This window comes from Rhinopithecus bieti, unplaced genomic scaffold (genome assembly GCF_001698545.2).
Source record: "Rhinopithecus bieti isolate Rb0 unplaced genomic scaffold, ASM169854v2 scaffold_7398, whole genome shotgun sequence".
In the NCBI taxonomy this organism is placed as follows: domain Eukaryota; kingdom Metazoa; phylum Chordata; class Mammalia; order Primates; family Cercopithecidae; genus Rhinopithecus; species Rhinopithecus bieti.
In genome coordinates this window covers 3,472,566-3,494,703 of record NW_016805783.1, presented here as the reverse complement: position 1 = coordinate 3,494,703, position 22,138 = coordinate 3,472,566, and the positions used below count along the sequence as shown (strand labels likewise).

The 22,138-nt window shown below is 40.1% G+C and overlaps 1 protein-coding gene across 1 annotated transcript in view; it reads left to right on the top strand.

The window, feature by feature from the left end:
* The first annotated feature begins 13,832 nt into the window (after positions 1 to 13,832).
* The window catches only part of RB1 (RB transcriptional corepressor 1), a 180,083-nt gene continuing 171,777 nt past the window's right edge, over positions 13,833 to 22,138 (top strand). Inside the window, exons 1-2 of the mRNA XM_017873723.1 lie at positions 13,833 to 14,222; positions 17,472 to 17,598. Of these exons, the coding sequence (XP_017729212.1) occupies positions 14,083 to 14,222; positions 17,472 to 17,598 (267 nt within the window). The 5' untranslated portion in view covers positions 13,833 to 14,082. The remainder of the gene's footprint in view (positions 14,223 to 17,471; positions 17,599 to 22,138) is intronic.

Here is a 22,138-nt window from a genome sequence, read left to right as displayed (position 1 = left end):
TTATGCCATTCTCCTGCCTCAGCCTCCCGAGTAGCTGGGACTACAAGCGCCCGCCACGTCGCCCGGCCAGTTTTTTTTTGTATTCTTTAGTAGAGACGGGGGTTTCACCGTATTAGCCAGGGTGGTCTCGATCTCCTGACCTTGTGATCCGCCCGTCTCGGCCTCCCAAAGTGCTGGGATTACAGGCTTGAGCCACCGCGCCCGGCCGGCTATGCACATCTTAAGTTGGTATGGTACACTTGTTACAAGTAAGGAACCAACACTGAAACATTATTATTAGCTAAAGTCCATACTTCATTCAGACTTTCTTACTTTTTACCTAATATCCTTTTCCTGTTCCAAGATTCCATCCAGGATACCCCATTACATTTAGTCGTCTTTTCTCCTTAAGCTCCTGAAACTGTGATAGTGTCTCAGACTTTTCTCGTTTTTGATGTCCCTGACAGTTTTGAGCTCATAGGTCTTTTGGTTAGTTATTCTCTGTACATTGCTTAGCAGAGTACCACAACAAATATTATTTTGAATTAAGTAATATCTATCATTGGTGAAAAGCAAATCATGTTTGAAGTAGCTACATGGTAAGGATGATCAAGTTATCACTGAAACTTGTTTGAACAGCTTTGGTTTTGTATAGCTTATTTTCTGACTACGTATTGATTAAATATGGGATATGGAGTTCATGGCTTTCATTGAAGGGATGATTTTATTTGGGTGGATTGAGTAAATGAAGCTCAAAGCAAAAAGATCAACTGAAAGGGCAGAACCAATCAGAGGTGTCTTTTTTTTTTTTTTTTTTTTTTTTTTTTTTTTTTTAACAAGCTTTTTTTTTTTTTTACCTCCCCATGGGCCATTGCATTTTTTTTTTACCAGAGCCTTATGTTCTTTCAGACTCCACAGGGCATCAGATAGTCTCTTTATTTTTGCAAGTGTCTTGGGGGTAATTTGGCTGAGACATGCTACTATCCTTTAGCAAACAGATAGTTCCCTTGTTCTTTGCTTTCTAATTTTTTTTTGAAAATCGAGGTATAATTTACAAATAATGACAAACACAGATCTTAATTTCCAAAGTTTTGACGAATGCATATACCTGTGTGACTTACACCTCAAGACACAGAACATGTCCATCACTGCAGGAAGTTAACCCATTCCCTTTCCAAGTCAATGTCTTCAATCCCCAGAGCATCCACTGGTCCAATTTCTTTCACCATAAATTATGTTTTCCTGTACCAAAATTTCACATAAATGAAATCATACAGTTCATACTATTTTGTGTCCAGCTTCCTTAGCTTAGCATAATGTTTTTGAGATTCATTCATGTTGTGTGTATATCAAAAGTTCATTCTGTTTTATAACTGAGTTGCATCCATTGTACTGTATAAATATATGACAATTTCTTTATCCTTTTTTATATTGATGGACATTTTTTCCTGATTTTTAGCTATTACAAATGAAGTTATTATGAATAACAAGGTATTTATAACATAGGTATAAGTTTTTGAGAGGGACCTATGTTTTCCACTTCTCTAGGGTGTGGAATGGCTGGGTCATTTGGTTGGTGTATGTTTAATGTAATCAGAAAATGTCAAACTATTTTCCAGAGTGGTTGTACTATTTTATATTTATCTATTGCTATGTAATTAATAGCAACAACTTAAATATTGCCACAAACTAAACAGTTTAAGCAACACACATATACTATCTCACAGTTTTTATGGGTCAGGAGTCTGGATACAGCTTAGCTGATTCTTTTTTGAAAGGCTGTAATCAAGTTGTTAGCCCAAACTGGATTTTCAGATGGCAGTTCAACTGGGGAAGGATCTGCTTTCAAACTCACGTTATGTGTTGGCAGAATTCACGTCCTTCTGGTTTCACAGCCCAGGGCTTCAATTTCTTTCTGGATGTCAGCTGGAGGGCGCCCTCAGCTCCTAGAGGCTGCCTGCAGTTCAAATAGAAAGTAATTCTCTGTTGGCAGAAGTTATGGCCTTGCTCCAGAACCTCAGGGGTGTGCCTCCTATTGGGACTTTCCGGGGACACCAGATAGCATTTATCTACAGCAAATACCTCTGACACTACTGGATCTGCTGGATTATATAGTTCAAGTAGCAGCTTTCACCACAGCCTGGAGCTAATCCTGAGATGTCTCTGCCTATAGTACCCACTAGCGACTGGACATTTTCTAAGCCTCCTGATAAATGGGTTGAAGCTGTATTCCCAAAGACAGTACGTGCTGCCTTCAAAATCAAAGGAGGCCCACTAAGTGATAAGCCACTTTCTTAGTGGCAGGGGGTAAGAAGTGCAGTAAATTGTCATTTACATTAAAGGTGATGCTCCTAGCCTACCCAGAGCATTGAATCTGAACAACTTCATCCATGTGGCAAGCCCTCAGTTATCTTGGAGTTTATCTCCCATGCTTTGGGTTACATGTATTTTACTGGCCACTTAGCCTGTTCTACTCAAAGTGTAGTCTACAGACAGACGTTGGCTGGTGAACACTTGGTTACAGCCTGTGGAAAGATAAATTCATAAATTGAAAATCTATATAAAATTTCTAAATACAGTTTTATAGCAATTTGCCAGTGCTATGACTTCCAAGCACATGATCTGAAGACTAATCTCATTGAACAAAGTATAGATCATTGTGATTATTGTCAAACTCATATGGTGATTTGCACATGCAGCAAGATATATACTGTTCAAGTTCAGTTATTTCCAAAAGTATTGCTCTAAAACAGTTTGGAAAAAATAAAAGAATTGGAGAGTTTCAGAAGCATTGATCCAGAGTGTTTGCCCCTTTGTACTTTGTACTCCCGGACAGAGAGCAGGGGAATTAAAATAGCCCTGGGCCGGAAAGGAACTGTGTACTCTTATCTTTTGTGTACGAGGGCAAACTGCTTTTGATCCTTCCTACTGATGGGAATCAAGAAAGGCACATTTACCAAGTTAGCAACTGTATACCAAGGTCTATGTTGATTTGCTCAGGGGAAGACACCACGTGCTGTATGGCAGCACCTCTTGGGGCTAATACCTGGTTAAGAGTATAGTTGTCTACTGTCATCTGTCATGATCCCATTTTTGCAGGGGTCAGACAGGAGAATTGAATGATAATATAAGGGAAACTACAGCCCTGCATTCTTTAAATCTTTGATAGTGATGTAAATCTTTGCAATTCTTCCTAGGATGCTGTCTTGCTTCTGATTTACTATCCTGACTTGGGGTGACAGTGGCAGTTTCAAAGGCTTCTGCTTGGTCCTCCTACATAATGATTATTAATCCATAGGCCAGAGAGCCAATGTGAAGGTTTTGCCAGCTAAGATTATCTACCCTAATTATACATTCAGTGATTTAACCATAAAATGCATTCATTGGTCAATCAGACCCACTGTGAGTTGGAACTGAGCCCAAACTCCACTGGTCCCCGTTCTAACTGGAGAATTACATTGGTATCAGGGTCAGCTCAGACTTTGTATCTAACAGTTCTTGAATATTTGATATTCCTCTTTCTTCCAGTGCATGCTCTCACCTAGCAAATGGCCACAAGTTGTTTTGGGGAGCTACCTATCAAAAAGAGTCATTTCATAATTTATAGGCAAGAGAAGACTCCTCAAGTTTGAGGTGCTGCTTCTGCCAGCCAAAGGGTTCAGAGCACTAGTGGGCTGGAGTGAGCACATTCCATCTTGCAGAAGCCATTTGTGAGCATTTCTTTTTAATTCTGTGTTTGGTGACATTATATTGGTAGCTTGAAACTGACCAAGGTGGGAGTGTTTACATTACGGAAATTGGCAAATATTAAAATGTCCTTTCCCACCACCCCCTCCCCTGAGAGTTTGTTGTTAAATTCTTTTACAGTACGTTACAGATTCAGGGGTAAATTGGATGATTCGATATTCTCAGGTTCATCTATCCAAATGCCCCATCCTAGGTCTTAGAGTAATACTCTTTTTCCTTTCAAGAACAGGATGTGGGCTAGGAGACACTGAAAGTCCATGCATTTGGTTGCCTTTTCAACCCTTCTGCCCTTAAAATCAGCTCCTGTGGCTGTTTTTTAGTTTGGTTTGCTTTAGGCTACAGGAAGTCACACTTACTAAAAATTGCCAGTAGAGGCCCTCTGGCTTTCATGGTGTGACTTAAGGTGAGAGGTGGCTGCCCTGAGGCATCATTTTATTTTACAAGGTATACAATTCCATCAACAGAATCAAGCCCCTCTATAGTCCTTACAGTTATTGTCCCCACACTGTTCAAACAGTATGGCTTCTACCTATCCCAATGCCCCACCTTTTATCTGCACTGCATCCCAATTAGCCACAGGTGGGAAGCCTCTGTAATCATGGTATCACTGTGTGGCTTCATTACTACTCACTCACCGTGCCATGGGTCTTTATTGCTATATGGTCAGTAAGTAACCCAACTCTAGCATTCCATCCTGAGTGTCTGCACTCAGGATGGAATGCTAGAGTGTATTACCAAACTAGCTACCTCTTGGTAACAAGCCTGGCTGATTGATCAGTATCACGAGGGTCATATTTTGAGAGGTAGTATGGACTACTGTGTTTCAAGACAATCTGTCTGGGTGGAGGAAGGAGAGGAGTTTATCTGCGGAACCCATCTTGTTTTGATTAAAGATTTACCCCAAGGACATTAACTCCACTGCACTTACAGCTACACTTTGTTAGAAGCCCAACAGTTAGGCACTATCTCAGCCCTCTTGGGGTGGGAGGTGAGATGTGTGTGGCTTGGGGAAAGGGAGGGGAACTATCGGGATGTGCCCATGTAAAGTCTGTTGCTTCTGTAGTCTCTGGGCAAAGCCCATACAGTTGGTTGCTACGGTGGCAGCTGGGGAAATAAGTGGTCAATGACCCTGGAGTCAGGCCAAGCTGTTTGGCTTATAGGTGACATATACACTGCTTGATAATGTCTAACACACTGCCCTTCTTGAATCTTGGTTTTCAGCATTTCTTTAATTCCATTTAGTGTTATTCCAATAAATTCTCATTTTTTGCTTGCTAATCAGAGTTGATTTCTGTTTCATGAGGCCAAGGAAACAATTTTAAGCAATATTTTTTTTTTTTTGAAACGGAGTCTTGCTCTGTCGCCCAGGCTGGAGTGCAGTGGCTGGATCTCAGCTCACTGCAAGCTCCGCCTCCCGGGTTTACGCCATTCTCCTGCCTCAGCTTCCCAAGTAGCTGGGACCACAGGCGCCCGCCACCTTGCCTGGCTAGTTTTTTGTATTTTTTTTTTTTTAGTAGAGACGGGGTTTCACTGTGTTAGCCAGGATGGTCTCGATCTCCTGACCTCGTGATCCGCCTGTCTCGGCTTCCCAAAGTGCTGGGATTACAGGCTTGAGCCACCGCGCCCGGCCTTAAGCAATATTTTATACTCTCCTTAGTGCTCCAAACACTGCTGTATACTTATTCAGTGCTAATGCTCGATGAACTGCAGAAACTTGTCTATGTACTGTACCACTTACCTATCACTGTATAACAAACTGCCCCCAAATTAATGACTAGAGCAATAATGATTCACTGGTTCTCCTGCTTATCTTCTCTGATAGGTGGGTGGGTATGGGCTCACACTCTCTCTCCATGTGGTCTGTCATCTTCATAGGGACTAACCCACACTTCTTACTTGGCACCTGGATTTTAGGACAGCAAGCCCTAATGCTCTTATCAAGGTGCTTGCTGAGGTCCTATTGGTCAAACAAGTCACAAGGCCAAGCCCGGCATCAATGTGGAACTCTGCACAAAGGCATGAATGTCAGTAGGTGTGATTCATTGTAGGCCATCAGTGTTACAGTCTACCATGGGGTATTTACATTGTTCTTTAGAGCACAGACTTCTGGTGGTCCCCCAACAGCTGTTCTCCCTTGCTTCTGTATTAAGACATCCCTGAATTCTGTTAATGAATTCATGATTCTCAAAAAAAAAAAAAGTTTTTCCCTGTATCCCCATAGTAAGGTGTGGCTTTGTGTCCACGTTTTGATCAATGGGATGTAAATGAAGGTGTATTGTGGCAGTTTCCAGGAACTTTCCTTAAGTGAGAACAGGCGTGTGCCTCCGGCTTTTTCTTTATGCCTTCCCGCACCCCGCTGTTTTAAAATGTGGGTATGACTTTTGGCTGCCATCCTGGACCCTTAAGCACCCTCCAGGGATGATAGAGTTATGAGTTGAAGGTGCCTGTGTCCCCTGAGGACTTCACTGAGGAGAACCTTCACTTAGTCCTGGAATTCCTACCTCTAGACTTTTACCTGGGATACTAATCTTTTATTTAATCTATTGTTATTTTGGATTCTGTTATTAGCAGCTAACATAATCCTGTCATGCTGTTGAAGTATAGTCTCTCTATATGTTTTTAGACCATACTCGACAGTATGTAATTTTTTTTTTTTTTTTTTTTTTTTTGAGACAGAGCCTCACTCCGTTGCCCAGGCTGGAGTGCAGTGGTGTGATCTCAGCTCACTGCAAACTCCACTTCCTGGGTTCAAGCGATTCTCTTGCCTTAGCCTCCTGAGTGACTGGGACTACAGGCGTGCACCACCATGCCTGGGTAATTTTTGTATTTTTAGTAGAGATAGGATTTCACCATGTTGGCCAGGCTGGTCTCGAACTCCTGGCCTCAAGCGATCTGCATGCCTTGGCCTCTTAAAGTGCTGGGGTTACAGATGTGAGTCACCACACCTGGCCCACAGTATGTAATTTATTACCTTCCACTCATCTTCACCCAGAACATTCTGATGGCTTTTATTGATTAGAAGAGGAGGAAAATGCATTAAGTTTAGTTGGCAGAAATTGTGTGAATCTAAATCAGTGCATTTAGAGAAACGTGTAGCTCATCAAGTCATTAAGAAAACAAAAAAGAGGAAACAACAAAATGTTTGTATTCCTGTAGCCCACAGGAGACAAATCTAGAACAATGCTGGGGTCTGGTCAAGTAGGGAAAGCTCTCAGTAAGACCAAGCACAAACCCCACTTCTGGTTTCCTTGGTTTGGGGCTGTCTCATGTTAATGATACCTTTGATGAGAAAAACTATATGCAAATGAAACAATTCGTTGTCCCCACTTGGAGGTGCAGTGGTGGTGGTAGGGAGAACTAGGGAAGCATTTGTGCATTAGACAAAGGTTGGGATTACAAGGGTTGTAAACGAATGAGATGTGCCTTCAGTCACAGCCACTTCTTAACTGCTGTATGTCTATGTGACTCCTGATGACTTGGTCAAAGAAAATATCAACAAACTGCCTTAGCTGTTTTCCTTGATGGGGAGAAATCAACACATTTGGAAATGGAAGAGTTTCCTCTCTTGGTGCAGTGGCTTTGTGCATTGACTTGAGCTGTAGTAATCTGGCAGTTTGTTGCTTCAGTCACTGACCCTGGCCCTTGCCACTGCCAGGGAGAGTTGAGCCTGCACTGAAGGCGTAATAATACTGGCTCAATACAAACATTATGGAAAATGTTTTAACTTTTTTTTTTTAAAGGTCTGTCTATCTTTACACCTCTGTTACCCACCCCACCACCCCAGAAATGAGCCAGAGCCTTTGTGATGGCTAGATTTGTTTGAATATTTAATCTCCTTCCCCATCTGTTTTGAGAAATATCTAATCTCTTTATCAGAAGAGAGCTTAAAGTCTCACCAACATTCTTGTCCCAGGTATCATGAGCTGCACTGTTTCCCTCAAATTTATATTTTGAAGTCTTAACTCCCAGTACCTCAGAATGAAACTGCATTTGGAGATAGGGTCTTTACAGAGGTAATTAAGTTAAAATGAGGTTGTTAGAGTCATTCATTGGAAAAGTATTTGTCAAATGTCTACTATGTGCCGGGCACATGTTAGGCATGCAGCCCCACTGGTTAGGAGAACAGATATAGACCTACCTTCATAGACTGTCTGGCTTCGTGGACATGCAGCCTGTGTAGTCACATAGTTCTCCATGTTAGAAAGACTCTGTGGTTGGTTTAAGGCTCTGTTGTCACCATCTTGAAATTCTTAATAATTTTTGAATGAGGAGTTCTGCATTTTTTTCCCTCTGGACCCTGCAAATTATGTAATTGGTCCTGCTCATGGAAATTGGTGTACTAGAAGAATCAATCGTATTCTCTGCACTGAGGAGTGTGGTTTGGTGGCATGGAGAGAAGGCCAGTGTAGAAGAAGTAGTAGAGCATAAAAAGATGAAGATGATGATATTCACAATGGCGGGAAGGAGGGGAGCCTGCTGCTGGGGGATGAAAAGATAAATGAGTGGAGCAGCAGGGATTCTTTTTTGTTTTCTTCATTTTTCCCCCCAAACCTTATTATTAACCCTGAATAATTCAGATAAACTGAACAGGTCTCTATTCCTTGAAACCTGAAAGACTCTAACATGCACATATTGGAAGTTATTTAAGTCATGGGATTGAAATAGAGTAAGAAGAGAGGAGAACTGAAGATGCTTGAAGACCAGTGTTTCCCACACTATCTATGAAAGAACTTTTCATTCTTTTTCATTACCCTTTTGTCATGAACTGATATTAACACTTTGGAATGTAAAATAGAAACAAATTGCAAAAAATTATAACGAAAACAGAGGCACACCAAATATTGTACAAGCTCACTTTTTTATATTAAACAGAAATAGAATTACATTTCAATAAAAATAATCAGAACAAACATAAATGAAAGAAAAAAATTACAAAATGTACATTGTTTATTGAAAGTGTCCCGATAGATCATTAATAAAGAGAATTGCCATTATCCTCCTAATACTTATCATTTCACAGCCATAACAACTAACAAAAAGTTGGGAGAGAAGTAGCAATTTCCCACTAAACAACCAGCATGAATGTTAATATTTGAAGTTTTAATGTGACAAATGAGTGGGCTCTTTGCTTGTTAAATTATCTAATCTAGGTTGAATTGGTGACATGCTACTTGCAGGACATGATGTATATCTAAATTGTTTTTATATTTTATTTTAACAACACTAGTAGTATAAAAACTAGTCTCTCAAAAGTATGTTGAAGGGAATGGAAGAAGAGTTAAAGCAATTTAACAAAAGCAGGATAATCACTTTTAACTTTTATCCTTAATGACGGAAACAATGCGTTATTTTCAAAATTCATCTTCAATCTTTCATCAGTAGCCAGTTTCAAAAACTGTCACTCCAATTATCTTTCAATGAAATAAATGGATTTTGGATCCATGAATTTCTTGCATGTGGAGCTTATTTTGATAGAAAATACTCAGATATTTTATCAAATTTATAATTAGTTTTTAAAATATTTTGTATATAAATGTCCTCTAAGTTTGATGGCTTTATTGTTTCATTAGTCTGTAATGATTTTAGCACTTCACTATGAGTTATGGCTAAAAACTCAATAACAGGGGATTATACTTCTGAGTAAAACTAGTACAAACTCCTAGTTGTTTAATTCTTTGGAATTACTTCTCTGATCATTATTTAGTTTACTACTATGATTACTAACACATTACTGATGTGTGTCTTGTACTGGCAAAATTGGACAGTAAGGCTTGTTTTGCCATCTATATAATTTAGGGTGAAAACAAATGACACAAATTTTTACTTCCCTAATTTAGGTAAGAATTTCCAAAAAATAGGCTTGATTAAAATGAAAATGATTGTAAAAACAACAAGTTATATAAGTAAATACATATTTACATTTTCATAGATTTTTACTCTTGGGTTGCAGGTGACAAACTTTGAAATTTTACTCATTGTAATGTCGTACTATTGCACATGACAGGGACACAACCATGCCACCTGCAACTCAAGAACCACGTTGAAGAATACCTGAACTGTTTAACAAGCAATGTCCAATGATCATGCACTTGGATAGTCCTGAAATGTCAAATCGATATAAACACTGCTAAGCACTTATCCTTTTAATTTCTGTACTTATTTCCTTGTGGACTAAACACAAACAGTTTGCAGACTGACACTGGTCCAAGAACCACACTTTGAGTAGCATTACTCTAGGGAACACTTACATTGAAGGGACTGGCAGAAAGAGAACTAGTGAAGGAATTTATGAAGGAACAAGGGAGGAGAACAAGGAGACCACAGATTTCTGGAAGACTAGGGAATTTTTAAGAGGAAGTGGTTAGCTATATTGACTGCAAGAAAGGTCAGGTAGGTTGAGGACCAAAAGAAGCCATGGGATTGACAATTATCATCAGCGACATTTGAAAGAGTGATTTCAGTAGGGTGCTCTTGGTGGTAGTGAAAGAAAGCCAGGGACCAGCAGGCTGAGACATTGGGGAAGCAGAGACAACCAATGGGGACTACCCTTCTAAGGAGCTAAGTGGTTAAGAAATGGAAATAGTGTGGTAGCTTGGGGGTATAAAAACTTTGAAGGAAGACTTTTTAGACTGATGAAGACCTTTTAGATCCTTCCCCAAATTTTAATATCACTGAAGGGGTCTCAAGCTGAAGAGAGTTCCCTCTCTAGATAGAAAATCTAAGAAATATGTATATATTTTGTAGGAGTCTTACAGCAATCTTCTTAAAATTACCAAGCAGGTTGGAAGAGATCCATGAATTTCAACAAGTTCAGGGGGAACTTCTTTTAAGATTCTGCTGAAACTTTTTTTTTTCTTTTTTTTTTTGAGACAGGGTCTTGCTCTTGTCACCCAGGCTAGAGTACAATGGCACAATCTCAGCTCACTGCAACCTCTGCCTCCTGGGTTCAAGCGATTCTCCTGCCTCAGCCTCCAGAGTAGCTGGGATTACAGGCATCCGCCACCACACCCAGCTAATTTTCTATTTTTAGTATAGATGTGGTTTCACCATGTTGGCCAGGCTGGTCTCAAACTTCTGACCTCAGGTGATCCACCTGCCTTGGCCTCTCAAAGTGCTGGGATTACAGGCGTGAGCCACCGTGCCCGGTCTAGACTCTGCCGAAATTCTAATATTTCTTTGGTAGTGCAAAAGAAAACTGTAAAGATTTTGATGGTGAACTCAATTGCTTCTGAGTTGTGTAGATGAAAAATATATTTTATTATTTTTTTCCTTCAACTTTTATTTTAAGCTCCCGGGTATATGTGTAGGATGTGCAGGTTTGTTACACAGGTAAATGTGTGCCATGGTGGTTTGCTTCACAGATCAACCCATCACCATGGTATTAAGCCCAGCATCCATTAGCTCTCCTGACCCTCCGCCCTACAGGCCCCAGTGTGTGTTGTTCCCCTTCCTGGGTCTATTTTATGGTATGTATGTGTGTGTATATATATGTATCTATTTATGTGTATATATTATGATATATACACCACACTTTTAAAAACTATTATTTTAGGTTTAGGGATACATGTGCAAGTTTGTTATACACGTAAACTGCGTGTCTCTGGGGTTTGGTGTATACAGATTTTTTCACCACCCAGGTAACAAGTGTAGTACCTGATAGATAGTTTTTTGATCTTCTCTCTTCTCTCACCCTACACCCTCAAGTAATCCCCAGTGTGTGTTGTTCCCCTCTTCATGTCCACGTGTTCTCATTGTTTAGCTCCCACTTATAAGTGAGAACATGCGGCGTTTGGTTTTCTGTTCCTATGTCAGTTTGTTGAGGATAAAGGCTTCTGGCTCCATCCATGTTCCTGCAAAGGACATGATCTCATTCCTTTTTATGGCTGCAGGGAAATATATTTTACATACTAGTGAACATAGTTAAATTAATCCATGATCAAATATACATTCTTTTGTAAATTGAGAAATCTCTTTATCATACTTGTACTACGGTAATAAATAAACTGGTTTTAAAGCAAGTGATATCTACATATGAAGAGAGTTTACTTCAGTTCCTAGAACTTTCCCTCGCTTTCCTGCTGTCCCTACTTTTAGTAAGCAAGCATTTATTGTATGCGTAACACTGGGCTAGGTACTAAGGCAACGAGGATACCCAAGATTTGGTCTCTATCCTGAAGGCACACACAGGAGAAACATTATCAGTCATGATGCTTTCTGTTGCAAACAAGTAAAAACCTCATCTCAGCTTAGCTCAGCTCCAGGGCTGGCCCAATCAAGAGGCTCATTTATAACACTAAGGATCCAGATTCTTTTGAAATTCCTCCTGCACCAATCTCAGCATTTCTACCTTCTCTGTAGGTTGGCTTGTCTCACGTTACAATGGCTGCAGCAATTGGAAGTGTCACATCCTCAGTAATATTTAATATTATTATTTAATAATATTTAGAACTATGCCACCCCTGTATTTCAATTTATCAGGCTCCTAGCAGACTACTCCTTATCTTTCAAATGTCTAAACTGCATCCTGAGCTCTTGCCTAAACTAATCTAGGGTGAGGTGAATGGAAGTAGCACTTTAATTGTATTCCTTCTTTGTAGTTGGACCTGGGCCTGGACCCTACCTCCTGACATTTGCCCTCCAAGAAAGATTTCTGAAGTTAGGTAGGACTGGCTGTTGAGTAGGCCAGTGCTTGCCAAACCTTTACACATCTTCACACGTCATGATATGCAGACAAAAAGATAATCCCTTATACAAGTTGCTGGGATAAACTCAGGAGGCTTACAGCCATGACCTGCTTGAAGGTTCTTCCTGCCTTAGACCTTGCTCAGGTACTCCAGGATGAGTGGATTTACATCAGAGCACAACTGTATTTTATTCACAGCACAAACCATCTCACTCCTTCTCAGTTGGTGAGTTCAGAGTGAGCAATAACAGTGCCTGCCAAAGAGAAGAAAATATGTACTCAAACTAGATAACCTATTGATATGAATACCAAGACATAGAAGTGATACAGCTTTAAGCCAATGTTTGATGGTGGTAGTCCCAGCAAGCTCTTTTCTGATGTCATTGTGCCTTTGCACATGCTCCTTCTCTCTCACTGTTTTCTTCATCAACATAATGTAATGGACAAGTGGAATCAAATAGAGTTGAGTTCAAATCCTCTGCTACCCATCTGCCCTGGTATTGGACAAATTAATTAACTCCTCTGAGCCTGTTTCCTCATCTGCAAGCTAGACTAGCTAATACTACCCATTTGAAAGGGCTGTTTCTTAGCTAAATGCATGCGGGGCTTAAAACCTAGATGACGGGTTGATAGGTGCAGCAAACCTCCACGGCATACGTATGTCTATGTAACAAACCTACACGTTCTGCATTTGTATCCTGGAACTTAAAGTTAAAAACAAACAAACAAACAAAAAGGCTGTTCCTGGGGATTAAATAAGATAATTATGTAAGGTGACCAGCACAGTTCCTGGTACATAGTAAATGTCAGGCCTGCCTGACAAATTTCTATTCAACAGCTACTGCTCCCCTGAAAATCTTCCTTAGACGTTTCCACGGTGCTTCCCGTTCTTACACCACTACGATCTTTTATTACACTACTATCCGTTCATTCCCCACAGCTCCCTCCCTTCCTTTCCCTAACCAGCAACTGTTTGGGGGATCCTTTCCCGATCCCCCAAAAGGCCAGCAACTGTCTAACATTTTGTATCTTCCAGTGACTGGTAAAGTTCAGCACCTATTAGCGCTCCAAGTTTCTTTTTGTTTTGGCCGACTTTGCAAAACGGATTGAGCGGGATGAGAGGGCGGGCGCCGCCCAGAGAAGGAGAGGGGCGCGCCCGCCGAGGGTGCACTAGCCAGATACTACCTGCGGGGCCCGAGCGTCTTCCCTGTTAGACCCCAGGATAGGGATACGGCCCACAGTCACCCGCCAGACTCTTTGTATAGCCCAGTTAAGGGCAGCCCGGCTTGGAGGGGGTGGTTCCGGGTAGAAACACGTCCGGGCTGCGCCGGATGCCTCTGGGAAGGCTCCTGGACCCACGCCAGGTTTCCCAGTTTATCCCTCCCCATCTAGCGTCCCAGCCCGCGCACCGACCGGCGCCCCAGTTCCCCACAAACTCCGGCGGGCCCGGGAGCCTCGCGGACGTGACGCCGCGGGCGGAAGTGACGTTTTCCCGCGGTTGGACGCGGCGCTCAGTTGCCGGGCGGGGAGGGCGCGTCCGGTTTTCTCAGGGGACGTTGAAATTATTTTTGTAACGGGAGTCGGGAGAGGACGGGGCGTGCCCCGACGTGCGCGCGCTTCGCCCTCCCCGGCTCTCCTCCACAGCTCGCTGGCTCCCGCCTCGGGAAGGCGTCATGCCGCCCAAAACTCCCCGAAAAACGGCCGCCGCCGCCGCCGCTGCTGCCGCGGAACCCCCGGCACTGCCGCCGCCGCCGCCCCCTCCTGAGGAGGACCCAGAGCAGGACAGCGGCCCGGAGGACCTGCCTCTGGTCAGGTGAGCTAGCACAGCCGCCGCCGCCTCACGTGGGAAGGGCGCCCCGTGTGCGTAGGGCAGGCGCCAAGGCTGCTCGGCGGGGACGCGTCCTCGCCGGAGGCCGGGTCCCGGCGTGAGGAGACGCCCTCCCTGCCCCCCGCCACCGCGGAGCGTCTGCAGAATGGTGACAGGATTCTGGGGTTGCAGGCGAGGAGGGGTCTTGGCTTTAACTTGACAGGTGTCGGGCGGGTGGGGCTAGGGTCCTGAGCGAAGTGACAGGTGCAGTTCCCTCTTGTGAGGTTCAGAGGCAGAGGGTCGTTGCGAGCGTCCATCAGACGCAAAAAACGAAAAATAAAAATACAAAAATGGTGTCTGTGGGAGAGTTCTTCACCGGTTGAGAACTGGAGTACTCCGGTGGTCGTCTGACTTTCAGTTTTGGTCTCACGCGATGCAACAGTTGGGAAGTATTTTCTTCTGGGCGTGCACTGCATCTGAAGTCCATTCGTGGGAGAGGCCAACCAGAAAGCCTTGGACAAGAAGCGCAGGGTCCGGAGTGTCCATTGCCTGCAGGATACTCGGCTTAGGAGCTTTGCGGCTTCTTAGAACAATAATGCATCGAGGCCTTGGGGACTCAAAGCCATCTGTAGTGATTGATGGAACGTAACTCTTTAGAGGAACTGATACATGGGCAAAACTTTCGTGAGACGTTTACCAGAAGTGCTTGAAAGTTTCTAAACTTTTTTTTTTCTGTTGGATGAACTCTTCTTGCGTGTTAGTCGGCTTCAGCTTGTCACATTATTACTTCCATTTTGCCTTTTGACTTTGAACCAGCAAGGATCCTGGTGTCCCGTCTTTTGCCTTTGTTTTGGCACAAAATTAGTGGTTCTGTGCTCAAATGGAAATTTTCGTTTTCCCTTATTAAGTGGAATCTAAATTTAAGCAAGTCCATGCGAATGCACTAGAACTTGAAGGGAAGTGTTTATTGTATTGCATCATCTTACTTTTCTTGATTGTGCTACTTTATGGTTAAATAGCTATGACTGAAAGAGTGTAATTGTCATTATTATTGTCAGCACTGGTTCTACTTTGAGATTACAAGTTCATTGCAGGGGAAATGGGACTTGTTTCTGTTTTTCACTATTTTCTCCCCCATTCTTGCCCATCACCAAATCCTTTCACCCTCACCCATTTCTTTCCACTCGGTAGACACTAACAGAATTAACGGCAGAAAAGATTGAAGTGGGATTTAGGAAATGGCTCGTGGAAGGCTATTAAAAATTTATATATTTAAATGAACTGTCTTATAGGTCAGTTAAAAACCATATTCGTTAAAAAACCAAAACAACAACAACAAAAAAATTAAAAACCACGTCTGGGGCATGTTCTGGGAAAAGACATGACTTTAGTTTCTGATTAAATTCTGATGTATCCAATTCTTTAAAATTTCCCTTTGGAAAATGCAGTAATGGCTACTCTAAAGAATTCCATGTTATACACACAGCTTTGGAAGCATACTCTAAGGTAGGGTAACCAGGAATATTGACGTTCTGACCACTGCTTGGAAAAAAGAGGACTGTTTCTTTCATTTTTTAACTCATTATTTTATATATTTTAAGTAATGGAACTATAAAAAATTCTCTTCTAAGTCAAATCCATAGAAGATACAGTCTGTTCTTGATTATCCTTACCCACAAAGGGTTTCATTAACATAGACAATTGAACTCTGTAAATTAACCAGCAAGGGTAGAACCACTGCCATGCAGTCTGATGCTGAGCATCTTGCCTGGAGATGGAATCAGGGCTCAGTCCAACTGCACTTCCAGTGACAGATTCCATTCCTAATTTGAGAGTTGAGATCTTATTTCTGTTGCCTTATCTCTGGCCTAAGTAATGTAGCTGGAAGGGAAAGTGTCACTAGGAACAGCATACCACATTCATTGTTGAAATAATCAAAGGTTAATCATGTTTCGAGCTGGGCATGACGGCGTGTACCTGTAGTCCATGCTACTCAGGAGGCTGAGGCAGGAGGATCACTTGAGCTTGGGAGTTGGAGGCCAGCCTGGGCAACAAAGCAAGACCCCAGTCTTTAAAAAAACAAACAAAAAAGTTGACCAGGCATGTTGGCTCACGCCTGTAATGCCAGCACTTTGGGAGGCCAAGGTGGGAGTATTGCTTGAGGCCAGGAGTTTGAGAGGAGCCTGGGCAACAAAACAAGACCCTGTCTCTACAAAAAAATTTAAAAAAATTAGCCAGTCGCTGTGGCACGCCTGTAAGCACATCTACTTAGGAGGCTGAGGTGGGAGAATCCCTTGAGTCCAGGAGTTTGAGGCTGCAGTGAGCCATGATTTCACCACTGCACCCCAGCCTGGATGACAGAGTGAAACCCTATTTCAAAATAAGAAAAAAAAAAAAAAAAAAAAAAGAATTATGTTTTGAAGGAGGAATTGGCAATCTAGAATAGTGGTCGAGGGCATGGATTATAGAGTTAGACTGTTAGGCTCACATGGTGGTTTACCTCTTACTGGCTGAGACCTCAGGTAAGTTCTTTAACTTCTCTGATTTGATACACATCTGTAAATGTCTACTTTTACAGATGAGAATACTTATCTAAAAGGGCTGATGCCGGGATTCAGTGAAACCATATGTTTAAGGTACTTTCTACAGGATCATAGTAAATACTCAAAAATTATTAATTGTTCTTTGTACCATTCTTATTATTAGATGTCACATAGAAATTAGATGAATGAAAAGAAATTAGCCAACAAGAATTTATTGAATGCTTGTCTTTGTTAAGGAGAAAGGACAAAAATAAACAGTCACATCATGTAAGATGTGCTAGTAGATAGAGAGGTTATATGAAACATTGATAAGAGTAGACTACAGTTTAACAAAGTCGCTGGCGTTGAATTGTATAATATTATCTATGGGTTTTTATCTTCTTCTTGTTATCTTTATCCTATTTTCCCAAACAGCTTTAGCTATTACATTTACTTTCCTTCACAGAAGTGTTTGCTGCTCTGAAGTATATTTGACTTATCATGCAAGCAAATATTTTTCACTGTGTGGTATCCTTATTTTGGAATGACCATGAAAAAGATAATCATGTTTAAATTTGAAGTGTAATTTTTTCTAAGATAAAATAAGATCTTAAAGTATTTAATAATGTTCTCTTTCACAATAGTGTTATGTGCAAACTGTTGAAACAAGTGTGTACTGAATCAGTTTGATTTATAAGTATATGCCAATTATATGATTATTTTCATTTGGTAGGCTTGAGTTTGAAGAAACCGAAGAACCTGATTTTACTGCGTTATGTCAGAAATTAAAGATACCAGATCATGTCAGAGAGAGAGCTTGGTTAACTTGGGAGAAAGTTTCATCTGTGGATGGAGTATTGGTAAGGATTTTCTTAAAATGTTTTGAAATTTTTTTTTTCTCATTTTAAAAACAACTTCAAATCACTATACAAAAATTGAAAGATAGAAGAATATAAAGACAATAAAAGCTAATAATAATTCCACTACCCAGAGGAAATTTACCTCTGCTAACATTAAAAAATGTTTGAGGCTGGGCACGGTGGCTCACGCCTGTAATCCTAGCACTTTGGGAGGCCGAGGCAGGCGGATTGCCTGAACTCAAGAGTTCGAGACCAGCCTGGGCAACATGGTGAAACCCTGTCTCTACTAAAATACAAAAAAAAAAAATTAGCAGGGTGTGGTGGCGTGTGCCTGTCGTCCCAGCTATTTGGGAGGCTGAGGCAGGAGAACTGCTTGAACCCAGGAGGTGGAGGTTACAGTGAGCCGAGATTGTGCCACTGTACTCCAGCCTGGCAACAGAGCGAGACTCCATCTCAAAAAAAAAAAAAAAAAAAGTTTGAAAAAAATCTCTCCATATATGCCTCCCACCAAACTATTTTAAAGCAGGTCTTAGTTATATTTTATTCACTATAATATAAGGACTTTTAAAAAAACACCGCCATACCTTATAAAATAATTTTTATACCTTCTAATATGCAATCAGTGTTCAGATTTCCTGGTTGACTCAGAATTAGTTTTGTTAGAATTCAGGATCTTGAAAATATTTTGATATATTCCTTTCATGTTTTTCTTTGCATATGTATAAATGTATATGTTTAATAAAAGCAGCAAATAATTACTAGAGTTTTATATGTACTGGGGCAATAGTATAAGAACTTTACATAGCTGGGCATGGTGGCGTGTGCCTGTAGTCCCAGCTACTTGGGAGGCTGAGGTGGGAGGATCACTTGAACCTGGGACGCGGAGGTTACAGTAAGCCAAGATCACACCACTGCACTCCAGCCTGGGCAACAGAGGAAGACCCTGTTGCAAAATAAATAAATAAATAATAAATAAATAAATAAAAATAAGGCTGGGCGTGGTGGCTCAAACCTGTAATCCCAGCACTTTGGGAGGCTAAGGTGGGTGATCACTTGAAGTCAGGAGTTCAAGACCAACCTGGCCAACATGGTGAAACCCCGTCTCTACTAAAAATTAAAAAAATTAGCCAGGCATAGTGGCAGATGCCTGTAATCCCAGCTATTTGGGAGGGTGAGGCAGGAGAATTGCTTGAACCCAGGAGGCAGAGGTTGCAGTGAGCCGTGATCACGCCACTGCACTCCAGACTGGGCAACAGAGAAGACTCCATCTCAAAAATAAAATAAAAAAAAAAAAAACAAACAAAAAAAATCACCTTTACAAATCTACAAATAACTCGTTTAAAAACCACTGAGATATGAAATGTAAAATCTTTGTTTTCACAGATGAAGACACCGAGTAGAGTGAGGTTGAGTAACTTGACCAAGGTCCCTAGGAAATAAGATCTCAAATATAAATTTGAGATTATACATGTAGTTATGTGTAGTTACATGTAGTTACACATAGTTTTGTATTTTCCTGTTTTTTTCTCATATGAGCATTTTCTTATGTTATTAAATTTTTTTGTAATATAGTTTCTAGTGATAGTATAATATTTTAGCTATTGGATGTATTTTAATTTGTTAACTCCTACTGGATATTTGGGTTTTTTCCAACGTTTTGATGCTATAAAATAATGTAATAAACATTTGTATTCATAAGAATAATGCCTGGCACAAAGTGAGTCCTTGATAATTTGTTAAATAAATTAATGAATGAATCTCTGATTATTTTTTTAGAATAAATTCTTATAAGATGAATTACTAAATCAAAAGCTATGAACATTTTTATGACTCTTGATGATTATTGGTAGATTACACTTCAGACAGATACTTTTAATGAATTTACTTTCTCAAAATAGTAGTATAAGAGTATATATCTGTTTTTACTGATCTGATTAACACAGCAGAATGTGTTTATGTATGTCCATAAGAAAATTGTTTAAAACCATTAAATAAAATCTCTGGCAGTAAAAAGGAGAAAACAAGTGTCATAATTTCCAAAGAATTGAACATAGTCTCACATTTCTTATCTAAAAAGAAAGGAATACTGAAGTATCTTGAATGCATGACTTGGGTATTATAATCCCCGGGCATCTAGTGTATATTTTAACTGACTTGGGTACTTCATGTACAAAGCTGTTTTTGTGCATATACAATTAAATGGAATCAGAGCTCCTTCACTTTTCTCTTCCTAAAATACTAGATTGTTAGTGTTCAGAAATTTTGGAAGGGATAGCTGATTATAGAGAGTATTAGTGAGTATACATACTGTAGTTTTCAATTTATAAGTGCATTGTGTTCCAAATCTGTTTGCAAGTTTGATATAGTAGTTAGGTTTCCAGCCTAGTTCACATAACTCATTTTTTTTGTACTAAACTATAAAAATAATAGTTTTAACAGTAGAGGCTCTTTTGAGCTTCAGAATTGAATACATATTTAAGCAAATGTTACTGCTTTATTACCCCTTTTTCATCCTGGCTTTGTCTCTACCTTCCCTGGGAACTGGCCCAATTTAAATCTTATTTCCTAATGGAGCTCATGATGGGGACTAGGATATGTGAAATTATTTATGGCTAGGTACTGGAGGAAGGTAAGAAAGGAATTTCATGTTACTTTTGGGATTTGAGGTATGCTTTTGAAGGGTATGACAGAAGATGATGTCCTGTTGTCGTGTTATAAATCAACAGACTTTTCCTTGAAATATGATTTTAAGTGACAGTTAAGTTTTTGAGGGTTGGCCTAAGAATTTAACCTTCATGTATATAATAATATCTAAGGGAGAATGTGATAGAGTGTGTTCTAAGAAGCAAATGTAATGACAGAATGAGTATGTTTCCAGTGCAGCTATTCTAGTGGCAGTTGTCTGTCTTCTTTGAAACAAGAGGAGGAGTATTGTCAAAAAGGAAACCCTTTTTAACAATAGAAAGTAGGTGATGTTTATTGGGATAGAGGATGGGTTAAGAGCAAGGATTAAGAGTCAAACAGATATACTATGTCCTAACTCCATTATCCTGAACATGTTATCTACAATTTTCGAGCCTTAGTTTTCTTATCTGTAAAAGGGACTGACAATAATTTCTGGATCTTGGAGTTATTGTGCAGATTAAATAAATTAATGCATATAAAGCTCTTATTAGAGTCAATGAGTGTGTATATTAGGTCTTGCAAACAGAATAATTTTACTTAAGAAATACCCCAGAAAATTTTATCATTAATGTAATTTTTTTGGAGAATTTAGGATATCAGTTAAAATGGTTACAATTTTAAATGCATTGTAGTGATTTTGATGCAGTATGTTTGTTAAAACTCCTATTTTTAAGTACTTTAGAGTCAGAAAAGTTGTTTATGCATACATGAAAGCATGTATTAATCCCTTTAAAGTTTGTGGTATTTTGTCTAGAAAAGTGTTTTTTTTTTTAAATAAATATTTAGTGAAGTGTAATAATAAAGATTAATTCTTCATAATCTTCATAATATTGTTCATAAGGTTAGATTGTGTTCATGTTGCTTAGCATATGAATAGGACTTTCCATTAAGAAATTGGCTAAGGTGCTGTTCATATTGTGACTTAAGGTGAATCAGCTGTTAGAATTTTGGTGTACTTTCTGCATCTTCATTGGCAGTGTAGTAGAATGGAAAATGCCTTGGACCTCAAGGCAGAAAACTTTGGTTGTAATTATATTGTAGCTATATGATTTTAGGCAAATTGGTTAATTCTATGAGTCTCAGTTTGCTAACCTGTAAGGCAGAAATAATGCCTGAATATGAACCTCATAGGCTTTTTGTTATACATACATATATATGTATATGAAATGTATGGGTATATACATATCTCAAAGAGCTTTGGGATATATTACCCTTGATAGAGCCACTTACTTATTTTTGTGATATGGTGGTTATATTTTAAATAAATACAGTCATGTGTTGTTTAACAATGGGGACACATCTGAGAAATGCGTCATTAGGTGATTTCATTGTTGTGTGAACATCATAGCATGTACTTACACACACCTGGATGGTATAGCCTATGCCACACCTATGCTGTGTGGTATATAGCCTGTTGCTCCTAGTCTGCAAACATGTACAGCATGTTATTGTACTGAACATTGTAGGCAATTGTAACACAATGGTAAGTATTTGTGTATACTTGTGTATACATAGAAAAGGTACAGTAGATCATCCATATCCTTATTGATTTTCTTTCTGTGTATTTTACTAATTACTGAGGGAGAAATATGAAGCTTCCAACTGTAATTAGAATGGCCTTTTAAAATTCTGTTTTTTATTAATGTATTTTTTATTTTATTTTATTTTATTTTGAGATGGAGTCTTGCTCTGTCACCCAGGCTGGAGTGCGTGGCACGATCTCGGCTCACTGCAACCTCCGCCTTCCGAGTTCAAGCGATTCTCCTGCCTCAGCCTCCCGAGTACCTGGAATTATAGGCATGTGCCACCATACCCGGCTAATTTTTGTATTTTTAGTAGAGACAGGGTTTCACTG